This window comes from Lytechinus variegatus, chromosome 2 (assembly GCF_018143015.1).
Source record: "Lytechinus variegatus isolate NC3 chromosome 2, Lvar_3.0, whole genome shotgun sequence".
Lineage (NCBI taxonomy): Eukaryota > Metazoa > Echinodermata > Echinoidea > Temnopleuroida > Toxopneustidae > Lytechinus > Lytechinus variegatus.
In genome coordinates, this window is record NC_054741.1 from 26,673,119 (window position 1) to 26,695,785 (window position 22,667).

A 22,667-nucleotide genomic window follows, 5' to 3' on the forward strand; every position below is an offset into this window, starting at 1 on the left:
GGGAGGAAACAGAAGGAGCAAAAAGAACTCCAAGACTGTTTAATTCTCAAGAAATTTATTTTTGAATGCACTTAGAAACGCAACTTTTATACTAAATTTTTACACAAAATCCTTACCGTGGGGGGGGGGGTTGGGGGTCCCATAGCCTCTCCCGCTCGATCGCTTCGGTATCTCACGCTGTCAAAAAATATTGTGCCCCCTTCGGGATTTTGCCCCCCCAAAACTGAAAGTGTTCCGGCGCGCCTGGTGATATCATACTTGTATTATATTTTAATGCATGTGGACTTACCTTATGAGCATAGGCTGCAGCTGAGGCGTGACGTCTGGTAATTGTTCAAAACCAATCTATGTTGTTGGTCAGTTGGATCGGCTTCTCCCGATCCACTAACCCATCTCCTTGGTCTAGTAGTTAAAGAACCGACATCTCAAAGCTCGGTCCCGGTTCTATTCCCAGCAGAGACAGTTTTTCAGCTGCGTCAAAATTTTCAACAAGGGAGAATAGATCTATAGAGTTCTTTGGAACTTTATTGCAACAATACGAAGTCTACTTTTGTTCTCTATGCACATCTATTTCACGAGGACACGTTTTCTCGAGACCCCCACCCTGGTTCATCCTGGATCCATCACTGCACCACGGGGAGCCGGGGGCACTTTATATTTTCTAACACCACGCCAAAAGTAATTTTGCCCCCTATCAAGATCCTTACCCTGGCCCGCTACGCCCATGCTGTCGGAACTCGGCACACCGCTCAAATAAAATGAGCAAAGGAAGAGCAAAGTACGATTCCGTATTCCGAAGTGCATTGTCAATATCAAACATGCGTATTTAATGTTATACCTCAGTCTGGCACAAGTTTGTTCAATATGTCGGATGTCCTTGACAAACCTCGCAACATCCAGCAGTATGAAGAAGGAGCACAGAAGGTCTTGCCTCCATCATACTTTCGACATTATAACTACCCAGGACCTGCCGGTCAAACATACACCGACAACAAGGCTGCATTCAAAAGGTAAATACATTGATAACATATTTTATGATCGTAATTTCTCTTGGCCGTATACTGATATTGATTATATGTGATATCAAATAAGCTACTTCATCAACGTATATGTATGAGCAGAAGAAGGTCAATGGCCGTATACCGGAATAGAGTGGTTTTTTATCACTTGGATGATCATGGGGAATTATGGTTGTTCATCATAACGCATGTTGTTCTAAAACTGCCTGTTATCCAATTTAAAGAATACGCAGTTTTCACTCATGTTTGATATTTGGCAACGGGTCAAATAATCGTCAAAATTCTAGAAGGTTAGAAGTTTCCAAAGTGTAAATTAACACAATTCAAATAATTGAATAAAAGGGATTGAACCCACGACCCTCTATATCCATGTCAGAAGACTAATCCACTAGGCCACAACGCTCCAATAACAAGATGGCAGAAGGTCCCATAAAGTTTTAAAAGCCTTTGCGCCTTTGCATTGACTCGGCTGGGCATTCATAGCGATCATGTTTTTTTTTCTTCTTTTTTTGCGAGCCATCACTTGTTATTAGCTTAGCATGACAAAGATCACGTGAACTACTGAACTGATCTATACAGTGGTTCCGTTATGAGAGTAGCTGACAAAACATTATTTTAAGGAAAAAACCCGGATAATTGATTAATAAGAGGAAATTTCACTTACGAAAAGTTTCTCTCAGGCTCATTACAAATTGCTTATCCGAACCCTGGGAGCATATTACCAAAAATGTTATAAAAAATCAATTTGATAATAATGACTCTAATAATAATAACTCTGTAGCCTCCTCAGCCATGTCAGCTGGAAGCTGATCTTCCAGCAGGACCCTGCATAAGATAACTTAAGTTGTTATTATTACCCTTCCCCAATCTAAATGCTGAGCGCCTATAGCAATAATAATAATAGCGTCCCTATGCGCTTCCAAAGGACTTGGATATTATTACCCTAGGCTTTAGTCCTTCAGCATCTTTACAGAGCGGTGACATTTCAAGGAATAAGTTCCTGCCTTGTACTCATTTCATCTCACCTCGGTTGAGTGCAGCACAATGTGGATGAATTTCTTGCTGAAGGAAATTATGCCATGGCTGGGATTCGAACCCACGACCCTCTATATCAATGTCAGATTACTGAAGGCCACAAAGCTCCAAAACAAGATAGTCGAAGGTCCCACAAAGTTTTAAAAGCCTTTGCTTTGACTCGGCTGGGCATTCATAGCGATCATGTATTTTTTTTCTTCTATTTTTGCAAGCCATCACTGTTATTAGCTTAGCATGACAACGATCACGTGAACTACTACAATAACTCAATACGGGTAGGGGGTTGCCACATTTATGTTGCGTTTCCCCTATCAAAATGCAATGGCACTGCTCCTTGATTTTAATTAATATTACTTAACAGTCACACCTGTTTGAGCCTATACAGTGCGTATCAAAAAAAAGTTTACACTTTGAAGAAGCCCTGGGAATTAAAAAATATACAAGATGTGGGTAATTTTTTCACATATAATTTTGGGTTTGGGTCTCATCTATCTAATGAAAGTAAAAGTTTTGACGGAATGTTACACTTGAGTGAGCACTGTCCATTTTTGTAAAGCTCGCAGAAATCTGTTTGCGCAGAAATGCTCGTTTTCACGCTGTGTAAAGGGGAAAGGGCGAAATCAAACTTACCCTGTGACACATTTCTCATACATTTCCCTTGCACTTTTAGTCAGTTGAAATAAAACGGATACATTCAAGCAATTTGTAACAATTTTGCAACCCAAATTGAAATTTCAACACTTAGTAAGCACAGCCTTCAAGTTTACATTTTTTTGTGCCAGCTGGATCTGAGGACATAACTGAATCTGGACAAAAGCTTATATCAGACATCTCCAGCATTTTCTAAATTAAGTTTGTATCATTTAAAGTGGGTTTAAATTTCATTTTTCATGTAATGCTTGTTTCTCCACACTTTTCCCAAGCTTGACAATGATTAAAAAATTGAAAATGAAGCCTAAGCAATTTCATGTAAATCACAGTTCAGTGTAAAGCAAATATCGTTACGATGGCCTCGGCGTGTGGGGGAGTGGGGCGCAATGCACTCTTCGAAGTGTTTTGGGCAAGGAAACAAATTCAAAAAGGTAAAAGATATCATCAAATCAATTTTACTAGCTAAATTCCACGTGTTCTTCATGATTAAGGCCTACTTTTATTCGCATAACTATTTCAAAGTTCTGCGCAAATCATTTTTCACTAACTTTTCATAAGTAAGTGGTGCTCACTCAAGCGAAAATATTTTTCAAAACTTATATCGTCGTTTGCTTAAATGGATCTGTACCAATGTTAAAATGTGGAAAAAAATCTTCAGGATATTACAAATATATAATTTTACAGGATTTTTTCTAAGTGTAAACTTTTTTTTGATACGCACTGTACACAACAAATTTGGTGTCCACATACAGGTATAGATTCCGACCGCATCTCTTGAATGACGTTTCCACTCGCCATTTGTCAACTTCTCTTCTTGGGGAAACGGTGTCGATTCCCATTGGCATAGCACCCACTGCTACACAAAGATTTGCACATAAAGATGCAGAAGTTGGAATGGCAAAAGGTACGTTTATCTTGTAAACTATATATTTATAAGAAGGAAGAAGAATCGATGTCGGAGGGCTGGATCAGAGATTCAGGGGGAGGGATGTTTGCTGACGTTATTATATTATCAAACCATCATTTCACCTTTTATTTCATGCAAATTAAATCATTTGACATGATTTTTTTTTTTTACATTTTTTTAAAGGGAGAGAAGACAATCGGCAATTTGTAATCAAATATAAAATGTTATGATATGTGGACAATACATCTAAGAATGCAATAAATCCAAAGCGAGGTGATATTTCAATCCACGGTTTCCAATTTTTAAGTTTCCAGAGGCACGCAAACGCTCTGTCGGGAGAATTTTTCTTATATTTTGCATTCAATTCTCCAACCGTTTCCTTGAAATCGGACGTATTTGTAGTTGTTCAGTTTCTCGTTTTTAGATCATTTTTTCTTATAAATTTCCGACCTTTGCCCCTACTGTGGGCGTTTAAAAATACAAAAACTGATTTATCTATTTTTGATGGGGGTGCAATTTCGTGCCTGAGAAAGTGAAAGGTGAAAATATTTGATAACGTCGAGGAAGGTGCACAGGAAACCGAAGTCAAGTTCTTGAAAGCCGGCATGCAATCGTCAATACTCCATATTCATATATTTTATAAGAATTTTAAAAAAACATAAGAAGAGAGTAAGTTTTAAAGCTCGTTAGAATCAACACAGGTATTTTCAATAAAATGCGATGAGGTTTCATCCGCAAGTTCATTCAAGACTATAAACAAACGTTGTGACTTTGTTGACCGCGAGTATGGATTTTTCTCTGTAAAACTTCGTTTGGACAGGAGCAGAGGCAGTCGGTGGGCTCATGATCCGGAGCAGTTATGCCAACAAATTTCTGAAGGAGATTAGGGCAAGTGCCCCAGGAGTTGTCCTGTGGCAAAACGTTTACATCTGGAAGGACCGTCGTTATACCAAGGCTCTCATCAGGAAAGCCGAGGAGGCGGGGTGCAAGGCGTTGGTGATCACAGTGGATTCACCCAGTACTGGAGTTGACACATCGGATTTCTATAGAAACTACATGATTTATAATCACGAAGAATGCAGGTATGTTCATGAGCTAATGCATGGTGTCCTCTGACCGAAGCATATATGGAGGGGGTAAAGCTTTGATTTTTAGTCAAATCGCAAACGTGCATTTAGGACTTGCAGGAGTCCGGAGGGAGGGGTGGTATAACAAAAATCATAAGATTTGTTGCCCCTACACACTTCCTTTGCCACCCCCCCTGATCCATTCATCAGACTAGACTTATTCAAGAGTGGAATCATAAACAGTAATAACTTTTTATTTCTTATCCTTATATTCTGTCAGGTGTTTGAAGGACCAATTACATTTATGTTTTTTTTTAGCTAATCTCAATAATGTAATTAAGATGGACGAATTTCCCTTGAACATTCCTCCTCAACGTTGGTATGAAAAACATTCCAAGATTTTGATTTTAAGGCATTTTGGTCGACCAAAAAGATTTTGGTCAACTTAAAACTTGGTAATGGGACTCACTTACGTCGGTTGGATTTATGTCAGCTTAGAAAATTATATCAATTGGAAAGTGGAACCACATTGTGATTAAGGATTCCCCATCATCAAGTTCATTACATTGCCAGTATTTTTAATTTATTCCAATATTCCTGCAGAGTATTTCTAAAGGGCTTTATCTCAATATTAACACACAAAAAATCCACTTCCTTCTGAATCGAGGATGAGGTTTACGTTGACTAAATCCTTTTTACTTCTTTCTTCTCCTCCGTCTTCTTCGTTTTCTTCTATCTCTCCTTCCTCATCCCCCCTCTTTTCATTTTCGTTTCTCCTTTTTAAAATACCTTTTATACTTCGTTCTATTTTATCCAACGATAATTTTTATCCTTATCGTTATTCACGACCTGTTTTTTTATGATTCAGACAGTCCGAGATAGACCTAGACCTTGAAGAACAACAGGAAGCAAAGAAAAGAGGAGACCCTAATCTAATAATGTTCTTTACGGCTCTGAAAGATCCCAGTATTACATGGAAAGACATTACTTGGGTTAAGTCACTAACCTCACTTCCTATCGTGTGCAAGGGTATATTGACAGGTAAACATTGTAAACCTGTGGACTATCTCATAACCTTATTGAATCTGACTTGGCATATGAGCAACTGATAACTGCATTAATAATGGTTGACTGAAATGAAGTGGGCGTTGTGGCGTGCGCCTGTAATCCAAGCTGTGTGGAAGTTACAAATTGATGCAGAGGTTCGAGCCCTGGTCACGTCTTTCGGATGGTGACGTTAAAGGTCGGTCCCAGACGTAAATAATCATATCCAATTGATACACGTCTGACAAAACTCAAATACACACACACACACATAAGTTAATCTTCATCGATCATATTCGAATTACGCGCTTTAAGTGATGCGATTTAGGTTTATTGGGAATGGTGTCACATTTGGCCTACCATAATCAAATCTTTTTATGTCATATGAAATTTTCGGAAAAGCTTTCTACATTATTCCGGAAAGTACGAGCCACTGTGGAAGATACATCAGTCGGGACACATTCCACACTTTCAGATACGTAAAAGTAATTTTTCCATTAATAATGTATTTAACTTTGTAAAATCTAGCTGAAGCAGCGACTCAAGCCGTTAACGCAGGAGCCGATGGTATCATCGTTTCCAGCCATGGTGGACGTCAATTGGACGGGGTACCTGCACCGGTAAGATACTACTTACTTACTACTACTACTACTACTACTACTACTACCACTACCACTACTACTACTACTACTGCTACTACTACTATTAATAATTTAATTCATATGGAAATTTGAGGTGTAATCGTGTTATTTACAAATATGCTTATACAGCTCGATATTTTTTCTTCGATATTTCTAGTCTTTTTAACCAATACATGTACAGCAAGTAGCAACTGTGTATTGCCATATGTTGTTAGTGTGTTTGCCTTGTATTATTTTATTGTTTTGTTTGTTCGCATAATGTCGCAGTCAACGCATAATGAGCATAATAAGCACTTGGTCTGCTCTCATTTCGTCAATGTTCCATTTGGTCTAACTTCAGTTCGTTCGCTTTCACTTTGTCTAAACCCATTTCGGCTAATAATCATTTGGTATCGTTGCCATGGGTCCATCAATCACCAATAGGTCCAATCACCGGTTCTAGGACAATTACCTCCCAGACATTAAGCGTTGCTGCGACATTATGCGTTGGTGCGACATTATCGGTTGTAACAACTGTTGCATACAGTATTTTTTTCCTTTTAACGAGAGCGCCGTTAAAACCCAAACAAGAAAAACATGGGTCACTTATACCTGTGGGCTGACAATACATAGAGAAGGATGAATATTTCTGGAAATGTATAGATAGGCATAATTCATAGAAGTGGAGTGGGATACAGTTTATCTGCAAAGTGGTCGAAACATTTTGCTCATTACTTCTGCAAACGCTCTTGTGGCTAACTTTGTTTCACATTTTCTTTCGTCAAATCTTAGAATCTAATGCGCCGTCAATCTTTTGAGGAGTATATACATCCTTGACCTTTATGAAATGATATTTGTCAGAATTTCAATTTGATATTTAAACCCTTGGGCAAGAGAGGCACTTACGATTCTATGGATATGGTTAAGTAGGCCTATATTCACCAATTGGTTTACCGGTTATGAATATTAAGTATCACGAAAGTATTAGTTTTCTTTTATCTTTTCTCAACTGCAAGATATATATTTGCTCACTAATATTATGCTCAATAAATAAAGAGTGAGAATAAATCCCACATTCGCTGTACATCCAAGACATCAGCGACATGTAGCCCTTAACCCTAATAATAGTAATACTCCCGGGGTATTTCAAAGCTTGTCAATACGTGGGCCCAATTTTGCAAAAAGGTCAAGATTTATGTAATGTACAAAGTAGTATAGCTCAATTTACGAAAGTCCTTTTATTCATTTCTAAAAAAGAATTTATGCTAACTTTTGCGAGAAATCATACATCTTGGTATTTCTCACAAAATAAAGCCTCAGCAGGAATATCAATTTTTGGTACAAATGTCTTTCATAACTCCCTCATCAATTCTTAAAAGAAAACAGATAGGTTGTGGTAACTATTCCTTATATATTTTATTGTGTTGTTTTTTTCAATTTTCTTATGTATTTCTTTGTTTTTCGTCGAGCGTTTTCAGATGCGTATGAGTTGGTGTTTGTGAATATGGGTGTGTGTGGTAATTATTTACACTATATGAAACAATGATGATACTTTCTAGAAAGGTATTTACGTAAATTGTAAAAGCTCCTGATTTTTTCCATATAAGGTTATACACAGTCATCATTTATAAAAAAAAAATGGCAAAATATCAGTGGCATGTGTTCGGTAAACGTAATCTGACACCCGCATGGTAGGTCCAATTGCCATGAATTTGGTATCAAAATGTGCGAGAAAGATTAGATAAAGACCAGTCATGATTTTTTTTTCTCGAAATATTGAGACGTTCCGAAGTACCGACAGGGGCCATGATGCCCCCAGGAGTATTAGGGTTAAAAATATTACAAGGTCAATGCTGATTGGGCAGATTAGTACGCTATACTATATTTTTCTCTCTCTTAGATTGATGCATTAGCTGAAGTAGTAGAAGCAGTTCGCGGACGTAACGTAGAGGTATACATGGACGGAGGGATACGGAATGGAACCGATGTTCTTAAGGCTCTTGCAAGAGGGGCAAAGGCAGTATTTGTAGGAAGGCCTGCTTTATGGGGATTGGCTTGCGGGGTAAGTAATTGCCTTTTTTGTTAGCTTTTTTTTAATTGTAAAAATTGTAAAAGAGAATACATGAAAAGTTTTACTTCTACAACTTAGAAGAATAATCAAAGGGCCTAGCCACTTGGACTGTTCATAAAAAAAATCGATGATCTTCGTGATATGGTTTTTCGTGATATGAAGTGGCATTACATCGAAAGCGTCTATTGTAGACAGATTTACACAATTTTCAACCAGTCGCATTTAAGACTTGCAGATTTGCATGTAAATACATCATTACATGCAACCAGTCCAAAGTCAATTGAATGTATATATATATATTGGGAAAGGAAATATAAAGGCATGTTCTCCTTGATGACGTTGTTCTATATTTGGGTTATGTCTACACATTTTTTAGAATAAAATATTTTGTTCTCTATCTGTAAAATTTCTCACCAAACAAAGATTTTAAATCGCGAGCTGTTAACTGCGCTTCAAGTGATTAGAGGACCCATACCCTTACCTTTTAGAAAGTTGCCATACCTGGGGATACTCAAAGGGGACCACCCCCATACACACACACACGCACCCACACACACACACATTCCTCGAGTCATTTTAGTTATGGCACCAATATTTTTAAAGTAGGAGAGGTAATTGGCATATTTACCCCCCCCCCTCTTGATCCCAAGGTGCGGTGAAATATTTTTCTAACGGGGACCGGGGGCAAAATTCAACTTGCGAGTGCACCCTTTGAAAATAAGTTTGATAACGATTAAACATCATTTCTCCATCACTCCATGTCATGCTTTAAAAGGCATAATCGATCTCTATCTCATCTTTACACAAAATGTAGATATCTATTTCATTTCAGGGAGCTTCTGGAGTAGAAAATGTGTTGAGAATCTTACGCAATGAACTGGATTTTGCCATGAGTCTTTGTGGTATGAACATATTAATTCATAATGTTACCTTATAATTATATTTAATATTTAATGATTTATTTAGTCTTATCATAACAGTAAGGACGACGATTTACACATGAAATCTGTACTAAGATAAATATGCATAATATTACATGATACGTTAAATCCTGGAATATCTTCATTTACAATTTGAAGCGTGAACATGTCTACACTGCGATTTTTACATGTTGTCTATAATGGAAATGATAGTATATTCGGATATTTTGAAATTCAGATCTCCTGGCATACATGTGATTTTTGTAGTTTAGATATCGATATGAAAATAATTGAAAATTTCAATTGGCAACTAAAATGTTACCCTTATGAGCTCATCAACCTGCCTTTATAACAAGCATGACTATATATTTTTTTCGTGTTCACATTAAAAATTTCAGGTTGCCCAGACGTGAATAACTTACCAAAGGATATTGTTGTGCATGAGTCTTTCTACCATTCTCCTAAGCACAAATTGTGATTTAATATTTTCTAATAATAGATTAACGAACATGCTCCTCCGAAGTATTGGTCAATCCCTCAAAGTTTAGATCCCTATTCCAGATTATTCCAAATTATTGTGAAAGTCACGGCAGGAGCATTTTGATTTAAATTCTAACAACAGTTTAAAGGTATTGAATTCATTGAATTTAATTGACTGGTCGTAATATTGTTATAAATGTGCATTGTCACGTTTGTTAATATAACAAGTCTTTATGATACGACACCTGGGTCTCGTCTTACAAAGAGTTGCGATTGATACGATCAACCTCAATTATATGGAAACCCATCATTGTCATGATCTTTTTTACAAGAAGATTGAACAAATGTCCTTTAATTGTGAACAAAGAGAATCACAATGAATTTCACGAAAACAATTATGCATGAATATACATCATAGTAGATTTGAACAATCATGCATAATAGATGTTGACGTTGCTGGCTTTCCATAGTTGTGGCTGATTGGATCAATCGCAACTCTTTGTTAGACGGGGCTCTGCAATGAACGTGGTTTCCTACGTGTTCTCATTGGCCCGTATTCTGAACTCGGGTTCAAATTAAACTCTGGTTTAAAGTAGGGCTTTAACTATGGAGAGCCAATTCAATTGAATTGGGGCACAAATCCCTAACAGTGCACATCCAATTTATAAACTCATTGACACCCAAATTGACTGGGAATGATAACTGGATTATTTCGAAGTATTTTCCATCATTATTAAAGCAAAAGGAAACAATAAAGTAAACATAAGAAAAATACAATGTAAACAGAATGTTTTGAATTTTTGGCTCCCCATAATTATGGCACAGACTTAGACCATGGACCAACTAGTAAGTCCATGCTTAGACTATGGTCTAAGTTAAACCCGACTTCAGAATCCGGGCCAGTGTGTTCACAAAGTGGACTGTGTGGTGATGTGATTCAAACGGTTAAAATGCGGTGAAGACCATTTCACACACACAAGACACCTCTGAGGTGTGTTCACAGCGTGGACTATGTGAAAATGTGATCCACGTTGTTCTAATGCTCAAGGGCGGAAATCTCTCCCGAAAGGTAGGCGGGACCAGGGGCTGGAAAATTTGACAAGCAACAAAATAAAAATACATAAATAAAAAAAATGAATTAAAAAAAAAGTTATCACCCAAAAAGTAAGGTCATCTCGTCCAAAATACGTGTTTTATTTCGATTTTGAATGATAGTAGGGGGACATTTGACGTTGTGTCTCCCCGGGATTTCCGCCCATTCTAATGCTCAAGTTCAATAGTAACTATGAAGATGATTTCATACTGTGCTCATTTGAACACAATGTGGGACGTTATGTTCTGCGCAAGGTGCATGTATTAAACTTTTAAAGTATGGGTTATATTATATAACTTGCACTTTTAGTAGAGTGGGTGCATTTACGAATTTAAACAAAAATAGAACAAAAAAATAACCGTGCATTTTCTTTCAATTTTAAGAGGCTTGAAATTGCAATGTACCTCAGAATATACTATTTGTTCGTAGCTTTCCGATAATCATGTATGTATGTAATCACTAAAGTTGTAAAGTAAGTTCTAAAATGGCTATTTGAAAATAAATATATAATTACTGCCGTGGGAGTACACTTATAATGCCTTCAAATGTAAAGTTCAGATGTTCACACAGAATCACCAGGTAAAAAACACATCGATTTAAAGGTCACTTCACTTGTCTTACATCAAAATATTGATGATAATCCAATATAATTCTCATTATTAAACCTTTATCAAATCTTTAGACAGTTGGTGACTTCGACATCATAAAAGTTAGCAGACATCTTTGCTTTAAAGAGGAGCAACGAGATAATTTTAAAGATACTTGTTGGTAGATATCTGTTCATCATTTTAACCTTATTTTTGCAGTTTTCATACCAATGATAGCCAAGAATAGATTAAAAAATTGACAGTGTAAATTTCCACAAAGAGTGATTTCAACATGCTGTATAATTAATGTTACATAATTATATTTTTAGTAAGACTTATAATTGAAATATTACATATCGACGTTCAAAGAAATTACATTATGCTAATGTAAAAATAAATGTATAGTGGTAATTGATTAGAATTGCATCATTATGTCATGGATGATTGAATTCCATTGCTAATTTGCAATACAACTGTAGTACATTCCTCAAAATTACAATAGAAATATGTGTTAAGTGAAGTTTGGTTTTAATTATTTTTGAATATTGCACCTCTTCCCCGTAAAAATTAACATTAAAATTTCCCAACGACTGAGAAAGATTATGATTTCCTTTTTTTTCGATAGGGCAAGATAGGGCAGTATACTAAAAAAATGGACTATTCGTACCTATATCACTATGGAAATGTTTGTTTCCTGAGGGAATAATTATATTCCTCTTGACTAGTAAACTATTCGTTTAATATTGATAACTCATGGTGCACATTTTCTGAATATGAACTATAAATAATTATCTTTTATGGAGGTCTTGAAAGAAACCAATGATGTAATTCCTTTTTGTGCACAATACATGCCGAATGCACTCACTGATATTGGCATGTATGACAAACTATGCATTCTAGTATTTAGAACAACTTGTTTAAAATTAAAAATCTGTATCACTTATTTGATTCGTAAAAACTGTCGGTAAAATAATAAGATCGGTAGCTCCACCATAACAAGATGTTGCTTCCACATGTTCAATGATGGCTGCTTGATCCCGGGAATTATTATGAAACATGCATGTTTTGGAAACGATTTTTTTTAACAATTATGTTTATGATTGAATTTTGCAATAAAAGCAGAAACCTCTGATAGAAAATAAATCGATGTATCATCGCGTTTGTGATAGTTAATTGTTAAACATGAGATGTCTTTAAAAAAAAAATATGCGCCTACTTTATGTTGGTACAACAACTACTTCTACTACCATTTTTAAAATAATTTATGAAAATGTATATGATTTAGCACCAATAAACCGACAAGTTAGGCACCTGCCCCGTCGCAAAATTTACAACCTCTGTTAAGTATCAACTGCAAATTTTAGTAGGCAAATATCACACCTTTTTAACAACAAAACTTGCTATAACTGCATTCATGAGTGTCTATAGAAAAATTCAAGAATTATTTTTTGTTTACTCCTATGGCCTCGAAAAAATAAGTCGCTGTAAGCTTTCGGGATTCCGAGCACATGACTTCTCGCCAATTGTGTTGTTACCTAGGTTGTCATTACACCATTAACAAAACTTTTATCCAATCACAACAAAGGAGGGGCGGGCCACGTGGTGGCCGGACTCGCTCATAGGGTTGACTCGCACAGCTCTCCCCCATTACAAGCACATGTTTTCAGGATCGAACATGGTAGAACAGGAAAGACCAGGGACTTGAAACAAAAAGTCCTTATCTGTGTTGAGTATATAGGGTTTCAAGTTTCGACCCACTGCAGGCATAAGTCCAGTCTAAGAGACCGGATATAGCTCAGTCGTAGAGGGGGGGGGGGGGGGATTCCGATGACCCCACTTGGTGCGCTGGTGCCCTATGGTAATGCATTTATCCTCATTACCAGGTCCCTCGGAGAAGATCTTAAGCCACCTTTCCTCTGGTTGCTTGCTTTCTTAGCAATTAGGTAAAAAAAATCAACACCATGTACACCATAATAGGAATCGATGCTTCTCGTCAGATGGTCTATTCGAAGCCGTCAATGCGAATGTTATAATTTGGATTTGGAAATATTGTAGAAGGATTCGTGAACGACGACATCTGATGGAATGGCATTTACATCCGAACAACCTTAAAGAAAATAAGAAATAATCAATGGGTAGCAGCAACAGGATCATTGTCCACGTGATTAAGTTGGCTGTGATGAATGGACTCGGTCATTTCAACCAGTAGAAATGTACGACGGGTCAATAGACTATTTGTGATATTATCTAATTCTTTTAAGCTTTAGGCCTACATGATAATAATTGAAAATAACTAGCATTAATTTGAACTGATTTATCATCGACAAGGGTCAGATTAAATAAGTACTTGGAAATAGCGTAAAAAGCGTAAAAAGCGTAAATAGCAATACAAGAAATGAACATATTAAGAGAAACCGAAGCACACTTAACACAGCAAAGCACAGTGATAAGTTGTTGGTGTGTGTTTTTATTACGCTGGTCTGTCTTGAATTCTTTTGCCTTACTATCACTTTATTTTCTAGATTTGCTCAATATTTACAAACTTATTGAAGCGATTTTACCAATAAATTTGACGAGGCCGTATTAAATAATTAAAAAGCAGGTTAGAACCAGGGTTCAAGGACATGCACATTTCATGGTAAATTATAAAGGGAGGCCATCTCTCAAAATTGACACTTCTCTCTCACTACACTCATAAAATGTTGGGCATCATCCTGTCAACACAATTTGTTTTAAAGCATGTATCCTACTCTGGGTAGTTTCCAACCAATACTGTGCTTTCAACCAAAGCACACATTATTGGATTAAAACTACCCAGAATTGGATAAAGTTTTAACGAATTGTTGCGTGAAAATGATCTTGCCAAACACTTTTAATGTAAGAGTGTAACAAATTTACAAGAGAAAAAAATCATACCAAACGAACCAATTGTAATCCTCAATTCCGAATAGAGGTAGTTTCTTAAAAGGGGTGCTTTTTCTATAATCGCCACTTGGCTAAGAGGGCATGTATCCCTTTTTGTACCCCTCCTGGATCCACGCCGGGATCTACGTCTGCTATAAAGACCAGGGGCCCGTAACACAAAGCTTAGCAATGATCGTAGAACATTTTTCTACGATCGATTCCATTGGCTACAATGTACAATCAATCTTTAAAATCAAGTGTACGATTAATTGCTAACCTTTGTGTTACGGGACCCTGATTCTTCTTTAGGTTAATAAGACATTTTATGAGTGAAATAATACTGCCCGAACCGAAATACTTAGGGGAAATAACGATTGTTGCAGTAAGTTGCAAACTGTAACATGTGTTATGGCACGTGAAGACGTGTACTCACCACACAATGCCATGGCAAAGTCCAATTCGGTTCGTAAGATTGTTAAAACGTGCTCCACTCCAGCCGCCCCCTATTGTTAAAGAAAACAAGTAATTTGTTGAAGATCTACATAATAGAACAACATGACTAAGTAAACATTATTTTTATTTTTTCGTATTTTTTTCATAGTATTAGATCGCGCCCATCCATTTCTATGCCGGGGTTAGCATTCAAATTTCTCCCATTCCAACTGTAATGCCGATTTTGTTTTAGTCTGATGTTCGCAGGATGTATCCCTGGATCAATATCGCGATTAATACGGATGTATTCCCCTTGTTTTCCCCCTCAATCTTGCCTCTTACTGCGCCCCTCAACTCTCAAACAGATCTTACCCCGCAAGCCAGTCCCCATAGAATAGGTCGCCCTACGAATACTGCCTTTGCCCCTCTTGCAAGAGCCTTCAGGACGTCGGTTCCATTCCGTATCCCTCCGTCCATGTATACCTCTACGTTACGCCCACGAACTGCTTCTACTACTTCAGCTAATGCATCAATCTGTAAATAAGATCATGCGATCAAAAGACTGCCAGTTATCCAGTTCATTATTATTCATAAATATATTCAACATGTTCAAGATATCTTCACAATGAATCAGCGAATATGGTATAAAAAATAGCACGTTTTTTTAAGTCCGTCACTCAACAAGTTGTTAAAACGTTTAGACTGTATAGGCCTATAGGCCTACGTGTGCTTGAAATTTTAAATAGCGTTTTTACAGTGAGTAATTGACTGCCGTGAACGACTGTCTAAAATATTTACTCCCAAAGGTTCATGTTAAATGCATGGTGTAATTGACTTCCTTGACACCACAAATAAAACCATTAACATGGTAAGTTTCACAAGTTGTTTTAGCATAGCAGCAAATATAATGAATATATTTCATTGTGAACCTTCATGGCCGTTTCATCAACAATAGTATACTATATCAGATGCATTACCGCTGTTTGCGTAAGTAAAAGGTTAAGGTTAAATCATATGAAGACTAACAATATGTAAACACATTCCTGGTTAAGTAATCTTCTGAAGAAGTAAATAATAATTGTACTAATGGTAATGGATTACGATGTCAAGAAATTAGATTCGCAATTTCTTATCCGTTTATACACCCACTTAAACTCTCAATTACATCTTGTAAAGAGCTTGAAAATCTCAGATTACTATAGATCACAACCCTTTCCTTAACCTTACAGAATAATTTGTTAAGAATAAGAAGAGAGCAATTATTTGTCTTCTTGAGATTCATGTACATATAGTTTCGTTTTGATGAAGTGATGTCTCATTTCAAAACGAACATGACAATAATGACATTATTTTCATTCTTGTTTTACGCGAAACCCTACTAAAGGATTTTATTTGTTTCCTATCAAAGGAACCATGGTACATGATTGTCTCACTAATATCACTGAGATCTATTATTCAGAGGGTTTCGGGTCTTTTCACTACTGTTATGATAAATTCTCCATTAAAAAATAAACAACCTTTTATCCGTCTTTTTCTCTCGTAAAATCGATTCGTATCGTCCTGCCGCACATTGCGTTTGTTATACGCTATGGTAATGGGCAATAATCTTAATGCGCGCAAGGTGGTCGGTTACAAAAGAGGTGGTCGACATTGAGGTGGACTCACTATATATTCTGAAAGAAATCACATTTTAAATATGACATACCGAAGCCGGAACTCCATCAAGCTGACGCCCGCCATGGGCTGACACAATGATACCATTAGCTCCTGCCTCGACGGCTTGCCTCGCAGCTCGCCCTGAATCAGTAAAATATTTGGTAAAATGTCTTTAAAGGGGAATTAAGTCTTTAGAAAAAAAATACTTAGCCTATGTGAAACCAGAAAATCAATGAATATAAACAACAAAAGCTTGAGTTAAATTCGATAAACAATAGGCCTGAGCATTAATTTGGAATGTCGACACTATCTCCGCGGCCTCCAAACATGCCAATTAGCAGCATCAACAAGATGTGCGATGTCACGTAGAACTCTCCCCTTTGAATACTGTGAAGAATTTATTCACCAAAACATTAGTTTTGCTCATTTTAATGATTAAAAACCCCAATTCATCCACGATATGATGTCATGAAACCTGTATCTCATGTCCTCTCATCAAATGGAACAAATGATCTTGTCAAAGACTAGACAAAAGAGAAAACTTGAGTGAAAAATGCACAACGACTACCATATACTATCAAAAGTAATGGGAAAGTTGTACTTGTGTGACTTCACAGATTTCGGTTGCATAGCGAATGGGGGAATCTACATAGCATTAGTTTTTTTTTTCAGTATTCGAATATTTATAACATTCATTCATCTTTTTTCCAAACTTTCATGGAATTTTTATTTTCCTCTATTATTTTTATAAATCACCAGGTTTCAAGACTGAATTTCATTCTTCTTTAAAAGAGATAATGACATTCTTTAACTTTTCTTTCTTTTCTTATTTCTTTCCTGTAGCACTCAAATCCCCCCCCCCAAAAAAAAAAAAATAATTAAATGGATTTTTCAAATATTTAAGTGATAAGTCACAGGACCAAGGAGCGTTGATAAATATTTAATCCCACTGTAGTTTTATAGAGCGTCTCATTTTTAACATCACAACATCATTTTATCTATTTTTCATATCTGCTTGAGATGGAAGTACAAATTGGCGATGTGTATATTCCTATTTTGAAGGTTTGATATCTAAAGTTCACTTTTAAATGTTACTGTTACGATAGAGCTATCACCCAGCAACACTTTGATACATCAACGGCGTATTTCTTATATATGAAAATGGAGATATGCCAACTTACATTTCACCTTACCCTTAAAGGTTATTGATTTTTCATTTTTTTTTGCTATTTAACACTGTTCTTTAAATTCGACTGTAGAAAAAAGTGATACCACAATTGAGACTAATACATGCCTAGCAGTGATCTAGAGGTTCTATACTAACTACCTACGGTGTCAAACTTGTCTATGGTGTGGGTTGTACGAACTCCTTAAATAGAGCCTCTGTGAGATTTTGATCCCGATCTATCTCAAAAAATTATCCATCTTCATTTTTCTCTTTCAACCTTTCACAACGTGAGTTTTTTCTTATAAATGTTACTTTATATATACTTTGCACTGTTAGACTGGAAATGATATGAAATGAATTGAAGTGTCACTCAACCTATTCTATTACCAAGGTATGATTCCCCTTAAAATCCTACTACATCTCGTAAGCATGGAAAATTTACCTGTAAGTATCCCTTTACATACGATAGGAAGCGATGTGAGTGTCTTCAACCATTGTATGTCTTTCCATGTTACACTGGCGTCGTACTGTGAAGCGAAGTACAGGATCATGTTTTCATCTCCTTGTCTCTTTGCTTCTTCCTGCTCCTCTAAGCCAAGATCCATCAAGGGGTACCTTTTGTCATAAGGGTCCAAACCAAGGGGAAAGGAAAAGCCTTAAAAATCATTGAGACGTTACATTGCCCTGATGGGCATGAAGACGGAAATGAATGAATTAGCGTTTTCTGGCCATGTTCCTCTGCATGAGAAAATCATAGTTTTCTGCATTGGATATAGGGGCTCTCATAACAAAATGTAACTATACTTCAATCATGTCAATTGTATTTTCGTACATTATCCTGACAAGTAGGAAGACTGACATTACTGCCTGCAGTTACTTAGTCTGTGTGGCTAACTGGAAAAATATATGAATATCTTCTGTAATGATAACAATTTTGCTATCGATCCAAATTACCCTCTACCCTTCCTCCAAGTCGGATCTTCTGCAATAATCCTCCTCTCACTATATGACCGATATATTTTAAAGTCTCCTCTAAAGTCTAAAATGTCTTTGTCCGATCTCTATCTTGTTATTTTGTGCCCCGTATGGTATAAGACACATTTTCAACATAACCCTAATTCAGATTTTGTTTTTACTGTTTTCAAGTTGTTTTAAACCCACACAAAGGAACATGTATACAGAAGGTATTCTCCAACACGAGGAAGAGAACCCCCTTACTGATGAAATTGATCAATTTGAAAATCAATTTTAATTCCCTCATTTTCATCTGTTGCCACATTTAAATAAAAAGTTACATGATTTCAATTGAAACTTCCAAAACAAGGAAACCTACCTCATATCCCTGTGGTTGTATAACATATAGTTCCGTCGGAATTCATCAGTATCCACTGCTGTCATAGGGGAATCTACCGTAATCACCAAGGCATCGTATCCCGCCTCTTCAGCTGCCTTGATCAAGGCCTTGGTGATGCGTCGGTCTTTCCAGATGTGGATGTTCTTCCAGAGCACGCCATGAGGAACAGCAGCTCGCACATCTCGCACGTGTTTGGCAGAGAAGCTGCTCTGGATCATTGCGGAACCGACTGCCGAAGCACCTGTAGTTAAAGGAGAGATTCCTCGTTGTTAATTTTTTTTCTTGACGGTAAACTTATGATATTTAGCATGGAGTCTGAAGTTTCCTTTACATAATCATTTTTTTTTCATACACATATTGTCATATATACTAGTACATGTACAATCTTCTGATATTCATTTTGTTTTGGTCATATTCGAGAATACTGGACACAAGACCCGCACAGCGCTACGACGGCAAGTCCTTTGGCTTATTTCGGGGATTACTTGGGGGAGTGGATGGTTCATATATATTTGTTATAATATGTCGATGCTTATTTAGTCCGCCTTTCCTTTTAGTAAAATAAGCGAGAAAAATGTGCAACTATACTACGTTTTATAATGTCTTACACATTAGGACAGTACTAAATCAAAAGACAGAGCTATACTTGCCATTATCTGCTAACCATTGTTTAGGGTGCATGATTTTAACAATTTATCTGAGCTATCACTTGGGGTAGCTTTTATTAAATAAAGTACCTATGGCTGTAGATATCTCTCCATTTGTGTCGACCCAGCGATGAAAGGCTGTGGGTGCGACCCCGATGGGAAGAGAGACAGGTTTCCCTAAAAGAGTTGTTGAAAGCTTTCGAGTAGACACATCATTCATCAACTGAGGTCTGAATCTATACCTGTTTAATAACCGAGAAAACATGAATTAACCTGAGGTTTGTCTTTGTCGGATTCCACTAGAAGCTAAACTAGCTTAACATACATTTTTCAAGTCCATTCTGTTCCATCCCCACAAATGATTTAAAACAAGGGCGGAAATCTCCAAAGGTCTCCAAAGGTAGGGGGACCAGGGGCTGGCCAAAATTTTGACAAGAAAAAAAAGGGTTATCACCCGAAATGTAAGGTAATTTCGGCAAAGATAAATTTGACAAGCAGGCAAAAAAAGGGTTATCACCCAATAAGTAAGGTCATCTCGACCAAAATACATGTTTTATTTCAATTTCTTTCTTTCCATCATAAAAGACCGAAAATAGTAGGGGGACTTTTGATATTGTTAGAGGACATCAAACAACCATGACACTGAAACTATAATCATTAATTTCGTATATTTCAATTTCAATTTTAATTTTTCAATTTCAATTTTATTTATTTCACTTCCATCAAACAAAAACAAATTGTATACCATATATATTAACATAAGTATTTGTATCCATTGCAAAGAAACAAAAATAATAATACATATGTTGTGAAAAACACTTACACAATTTGGGCAACACATTGGAGGTTTTAAATAAGTACACTATTTTTCAATAGAAATTAAATTAAGATGGAAATGGAGGGACCCACTAAAAAGCAATGCTTGTACAATGTGGGCCCCTCAAAAAATAGATAACAAAACCAATAACAAAGTACAAATACAGACATATGTAATCAAATGAGAAACAAAAATAAATGAGAGAGAAATAATACTCACAAAATAAATACGAAATAATACAAAATATGTGAAATAACAAAGTTGACATTTTCAATTCCGTTCAAATTCACAAACAGTTTTATGCTCATCCTGGTCGAAGCAAAATTAATTTTGTTAACAATTACAATACAAACCTACTAATGTGGCGCATATTACTGCCAGATGAATCCAGATGCGTTTTTTTTTTTAAATAAAAACAGAAAAATTAAGAAGAGAATGTTCCGGGAATCATTAAAACATTAACTCAATAAAAATATTTTTTGAAGAAGTATGCTTTTAAGGATTACAGATGGAAGAGGCAGCATGGGCAAAAGATTGATCTCCATACTTGATCTGAAAACTAGGAAAATGCAGATTATCCTTCCGAGTTGATCCACGATTACGAGGTACGAGATACTTTCTGGCGCAAATATTCACTACTGAATGACACGCGCCGTATATAAGCTAAAACAACAACTACTTTCACTAAGATATTTTGAAGCCATTCAATGGATACACTGCCAGGTTATAGCCGGAAGCAGTTATAGGGGACCGATGACGTTACCCACGCAATATTTCTTATCTTCTTTTGTTAAATGAGTTATGAATAATTTCATTTCTTTCTCATCATAACTTTAATGTTGGATTCCACTCTGAATGTGTGGAATTACTAATTGTTGTAACTTGTGATTCATAACGATTCTTTATCATATCGAACCTGCAAAATTTGACATAATCTTAAGAAGTATTATTCATCGATTAAAACAACAAAAATAAGAAGCAGTTCATTGTGTAAGCACCCACTGGATAGGGTCAAATGGTCTTTATTGACTACAGTAATTCAGTTAACTTTATTTGACCCTGGCAGTCCAGTGGGTGCTCAATCTATACTCTGTTATGTTTATTATGTGTATACACTGTACCAATTTCTTATAATTTTCATTGCCGAAATGAATAATAATAATGATGATAATAATTGTTGGGTGAACGTGACATTTACATGCATGTATTAAGATACGACAATTCGACAATTGTGATACTGAATAATAATTCTACTGATATTCGTCGAAAAATATCTGTCTGGCTGTCTCCGTATATCATGCATGTATATACATGTACATTATGTCTTCCTGTCTCGTTTCTCTCCCGGGTACATAACACCAGAGGCCCAAGTTTATTTTTACCTTTTAAATGCGGCTATACTATCCGTGGAGGTCTGACCGGCTGTGCCTGGATAATTATAGTACTGGAAGTATGTCTGGGCCGTTCGTTTCCGAGCAAGATTTTCATATTCCTCCAAGTTCCGTGGTTTTTCTGCACCCTCCGCCATTTTCTAGCTATACGACGAGGTAAACAACAGTTTTGGAGTTTGATTGGTCCAAATGGCATTAGAAAAGAGCAAGCGTTTCATCATCGTGTGTGTTTTCGGTCTACTGAAACTGAATAATGACTCTGGGTCATTGCCAATGGGATATCCCATTGGATTTTAACCTCAGGAATATCATAGTGTGTCTGTGTTGCGGCGGGGGTGGGGAGGGGTTCATAACTGTTTATACCATCAGGGTTGCGTCTGGGTCAATAATTAATTAATAGTCTCGATATCAGCCGTAACGCATCAAAGTGAAAATTTGCGTGTGCTTAATATAAGGACGTACAGTGGACTACGACACCTGGTTGTGGTGGTGATGGGGGGGGGGGGGTGTCATAGTGGATATTATTTCAATCCCCATCTGAAATGAAATTCAGTAGGTATTCCGGAAAAAACAGCTTATCTTTCTTTTAATGTATAAATCCATGGTAAGGGAATTTGTGTGGGTCCACCCTTTATGCATGTTAAGTTAACGAATTTCTGCGTGGATGCTTATACAGTGCGTATAAAAAACGGGACAGTTTTGAAAAGTCTATAAAAATTTTGTTTCAAAATATTATATCTATATTTGATGTTAATAGATGGTCTTAGATCTTATCTTTCAAATGTCATTTAAAAATATAAATTT

General features: G+C 36.5%; 2 protein-coding genes across 2 annotated transcripts; one reads left to right on the plus strand and one right to left on the minus strand.

Annotated features, from left to right (window-relative positions):
• The first annotated feature begins 847 nt into the window (after positions 1–847).
• Positions 848–9,195, plus strand: LOC121409710 (hydroxyacid oxidase 1-like). Its single transcript, XM_041601619.1, has 7 exons — positions 848–1,010; positions 3,458–3,609; positions 4,433–4,694; positions 5,548–5,720; positions 6,252–6,343; positions 8,244–8,405; positions 9,190–9,195. Exons 1-7 carry the CDS (start codon positions 865–867, stop codon positions 9,193–9,195), a joined length of 993 nt encoding a protein of 330 aa, XP_041457553.1. The 5' UTR covers positions 848–864.
• A 4,073-nt stretch (positions 9,196–13,268) lies between these two features.
• LOC121407709 (hydroxyacid oxidase 1-like) lies at positions 13,269–22,192 on the minus strand. The gene is made up of 8 exons (XM_041598897.1): positions 21,855–22,192; positions 19,746–19,897; positions 18,988–19,249; positions 18,097–18,269; positions 16,536–16,627; positions 15,203–15,364; positions 14,832–14,901; positions 13,269–13,601 (listed from the first exon to the last, which is right to left on the minus strand). Exons 1-8 carry the CDS (start codon positions 21,998–22,000, stop codon positions 13,522–13,524), a joined length of 1,137 nt encoding a protein of 378 aa, XP_041454831.1. The 5' UTR covers positions 22,001–22,192; the 3' UTR covers positions 13,269–13,521.
• Between the last annotated feature and the right edge of the window lie 475 nt (positions 22,193–22,667).

Coding starts and splice junctions, on each gene's coding strand:
- LOC121409710 (XM_041601619.1), top strand. CDS start 865: ATGTCGGATGTCCTTGACAAACCTCGCAACATCCAGCAGTATGAAGAA. Junction 1,011..3,457: donor AACAAGGCTGCATTCAAAAG/GTAAATACATTG, acceptor GTCCACATACAG/GTATAGATTCCGACCGCATC. Junction 5,721..6,251: donor GTGCAAGGGTATATTGACAG/GTAAACATTGTA, acceptor TGTAAAATCTAG/CTGAAGCAGCGACTCAAGCC.
- LOC121407709 (XM_041598897.1), bottom strand. CDS start 22,000: ATGGCGGAGGGTGCAGAAAAACCACGGAACTTGGAGGAATATGAAAAT. Junction 19,898..21,854: donor AGTATAGCCGCATTTAAAAG/GTAAAAATAAAC, acceptor GTTATTAAACAG/GTATAGATTCAGACCTCAGT. Junction 19,250..19,745: donor AGAGATATCTACAGCCATAG/GTACTTTATTTA, acceptor CTTTAACTACAG/GTGCTTCGGCAGTCGGTTCC.